At 38.7% G+C, this 3,205-nt stretch overlaps 1 protein-coding gene across 4 annotated transcripts; it reads right to left on the bottom strand.

Moving 5' to 3' along the window:
* Positions 1-280: 280 nt before the first annotated feature.
* Positions 281-2,944, bottom strand: LOC125418091 (transcription termination factor MTEF1, chloroplastic). Of its 4 annotated transcripts, XR_007239156.2 has the most exons (3): positions 1,770-2,944; positions 663-736; positions 563-581 (listed from the first exon to the last, which is right to left on the bottom strand). XR_007239156.2 is itself a non-coding variant. In XM_048468079.2 (2 exons), the coding sequence occupies exons 1-2, from the start codon at positions 2,742-2,744 to the stop codon at positions 296-298; spliced, it is 1,011 nt and encodes a 336-aa protein (XP_048324036.2). In that variant the 5' UTR covers positions 2,745-2,944; the 3' UTR covers positions 281-295. The 4 variants fall into 4 exon arrangements, 3 of the variants coding, with proteins under 3 accessions (XP_048324036.2, XP_048324068.2, XP_060669894.1); XM_048468079.2 differs by lacking the exons at positions 563-581; positions 663-736 and adding an exon at positions 281-331; XM_048468111.2 differs by having other exon boundaries at positions 381-736.
* Positions 2,945-3,205: the final 261 nt, after the last annotated feature.

Below are 3,205 nucleotides of genomic sequence, written 5' to 3' on the forward strand. Positions count from 1 at the left end.
GGGTTGTAGTAGACTAAGTGGAGAACTATCCTTATTATTTGGTCCATCACAAAATAACAATCAAAATTAACGATCATGGTAATGACAAATTAGTAACCTATAGAAATAGAAATGCCCTTTACAAATAATAAGTTCCTCCTGACGCAATATTTTATCTAAGCTAATGCATATTAACCGCAATTGCGATTGTTCCATTAGCTGAACTTGCCAACACAACAATTTAGTGCATTGATTCCATAGAGAGGGTGATTGACTTCATTAAAATCTGAATTCTTGACTTCATTAACTGTGAACTCTAAAATTGAAGAGAAAGAGAAGTCAAAGGTTCCACCTAAAAGCAATTTGTTATGTTACAACCATGATTATCAAAAATCTAGATATACAAAGTACAATATTAATTAAAATACTTAACGAATACTTGCTCCATAGATAATGTCTGCACCCCTAATACCACTAAATTTTTGGAAAGAACATGGAAAATAAATACTTGACAAGAAATTAAATTAAAACAAAATCACACTAGTTCAGCAGCCACGATCATGGCAGAATACAGGAAGTACAACATTTGAAGGACCCAACATCTGTTTCTGTAAGCAAGTTAGTTTTCTAAATAATCAGATAATTTTAGATATTTTACTATATACCATTCGAGTTTCAATGACCTGAAATCCTGAATTTCGCGAAGACATCTCCACTGTCTACATTTGTTTAACTTCATACTTTAAGATTGATGCACCTAGTAGACCAACAAGAAAATTTAATGAAAACTGACAGATTATGTTGCTTTACGCATTCGCAGATGAATTGAGAAACTGGCCCAAGCTGTGACCATCTAAAACAGTTAAATTTCTACTATAGTTTTACAAAATCATTTTGACCACCAATTAGTAAGAATTTGTATACAAGGTGTACTTGAACAATGTAATACAGAGTTGTTCTAACATATGATGAATTTCGAATGTACAATACTTTCAATTAGACAGTTCACAGCATAGTTGTTGCCGCACAGTAATAACTTTTTATTTACTAGTTTCCCAAAGAAAAAGCTTTATGTAAGTTGAACAACCGTCATGTAGTAGCTTGCAAGTCTAATTTTGCACAAAAGCGAAGTTACCAGTTTAGAGCTTATGAGTAAGACAAATTGACTTTCAGTTTGGCTGCTAGCCCTGCTTACATCTCCATCATTAACAGTACATACTTCCTGCTATGGGAAACATTGAAGGATGGAGGATACAGAAGGACAGGTCGTATAGAAGTAGTTTGATTGGTTTCCCATATTACCTTTTCTTCCTGATTAATGATTACAGAACTAGAAAGACACCAAAAGCGGAAATCTCGCCCAAGGAACTCCATTTCCACTGTACTATTGCACCAAATTAGTGATTATTCATGAATCTAATCCCAACCCAGAACAAATGTTTTGAATGACAAGAGTGCTGACTATGCAAATTCTTATTCTAACAATGTTTATTCTATGCAGCTCATCCACATACATAAAACCAGGACTTTTTATCAGTTGAACTGATACATCTAGCAGAGGAACCCATATGATTGCAAATTTCCTTTCAATAGAATATTGAAGTATAACTATATTTAAAGTGAGACAAAAATAACAGGAAAAATCAGAAGAGAAAGAAAAAGGTTAAACCTTTTTTATTATTTTTTTTATTTTTTTATTTTTTAAGTTTTTTATTTTATATAGAATGAATTTCACAATTTGTACACCACAAAGGGGAAGAAGTATGTGGCATGGAAGTATTACAACAAACCTCCAATCTATCACGGAATTGAGCCTCGTTGGTCTTTAACAATATAGGAAGAGGAAAGCACACACCCTTTTCTACACAGATTTGGTGCCTCGGCTTAATCCTGTTCTCTAAGCTAAACGAAAAGTAATGCGGGAACTCCTTCAGGTCCTTCAAATCCCTTCCCATTTCCACCACAAAGTAATCGAATTTCGGCTCAAAATTGTCTTTGATGCTGTAGCAAAACAGCTGCGGAAATCTCCGAAACATAGACAAAGCATCCCGATGAGAAAACCCAATCTTTTCCAAGTATTCGATTCTGGGTATCAGCTTTTCTTCGACGCTACAAGAAAGCAAGTTGGTGTACCTGTTCACCTCCGAAATCCCAATGCTCTGGAGGAAATACAAAGTGGGTCGGAGCTGATCCTTGACGCTGCAAGCTAGCAATCTAGGCCGCCGGTTTATGACCCGTTTAAGCTCCAAACCATTAACGCGGGCTTCCCGTATCAAAAACGTCAAAACAGGGACGATATCGGCGACCCGGGAGGCGAGAACTTCAGGGCACATGCCGACAATCCGCCGGAACTCGACCGCCGTGAAGCCCATGGAGGTTACGAACTCGACGGTGGACTTGATATCGGAAAGAGAAGCGGAAACGACAGGAGGGTAGTCGTGGATTAGGGAAAGGAAGTCTATGCCGATGGAGTCGAGGAAGAGCATTTTCTCTTGGAAGTCAGAGTTGAGTGGGGGTGGAGGAGGTGGAGGCGGAGGTGGGGGTGGGGATATAGAGGGGATTTGTGAAGTTGGAGTTGGGTGTTTGGGAGGGAGAGAAACGGTGGTTTTAGAGGAAAGAATTGGGAATTGGAAGGTTCTAATGGGGGGAGGAAGGGAAGCGAAATCATGGTGGTGGGTATGGAAGGAAAGGAAATGGGGAGGTCTGGGAGTGGAAAAGGGATTGGTGTTGTTGGAGAAGGATGAGACGAAGTGAGTTTCTTGCATTTGGTGGTTAATACAATTACATGGCTGAGGAGTGAGGAAGGAGGAGTTTTTGTGCGTGCTTGTTTTATTTTCTAGTTATCAAAAGTTGGGGAAAGTGATGAAGTGAATTCGTGTACAAAGTGATGGGTTGAGACGTGAGAGGATAAGGCTCCAATAGAAAAAGTCTGATTTTAAGATGCTGAAGAGTGTGCGTGCTATCCCAAACGAAATCCAGAGGGGCTTCTACATGTTTGGACTCTTGCGCATTAACCAGAGCTGATGGAACGAGTGAAGTACAATGGGCAAAATTGTAATTTGCGTTATAATAGTAATAGTGAACCCTCCTATACATGAAAATTGGAGTGGCTTGTGAGAGGAGGCTTGCTCTACAACATTGAAACTATACGTTTAGGAGCCGGCTCGACCACCTCTTTCAGCTTAGAATGACCAAAAAAAAACAAAAAAAGATTTCGAATTAGTTC

The sequence above is a fragment of the Ziziphus jujuba genome, chromosome 1 (genome assembly GCF_031755915.1).
Source record: "Ziziphus jujuba cultivar Dongzao chromosome 1, ASM3175591v1".
NCBI classification, from domain to species: Eukaryota; Viridiplantae; Streptophyta; class Magnoliopsida; order Rosales; family Rhamnaceae; genus Ziziphus; species Ziziphus jujuba.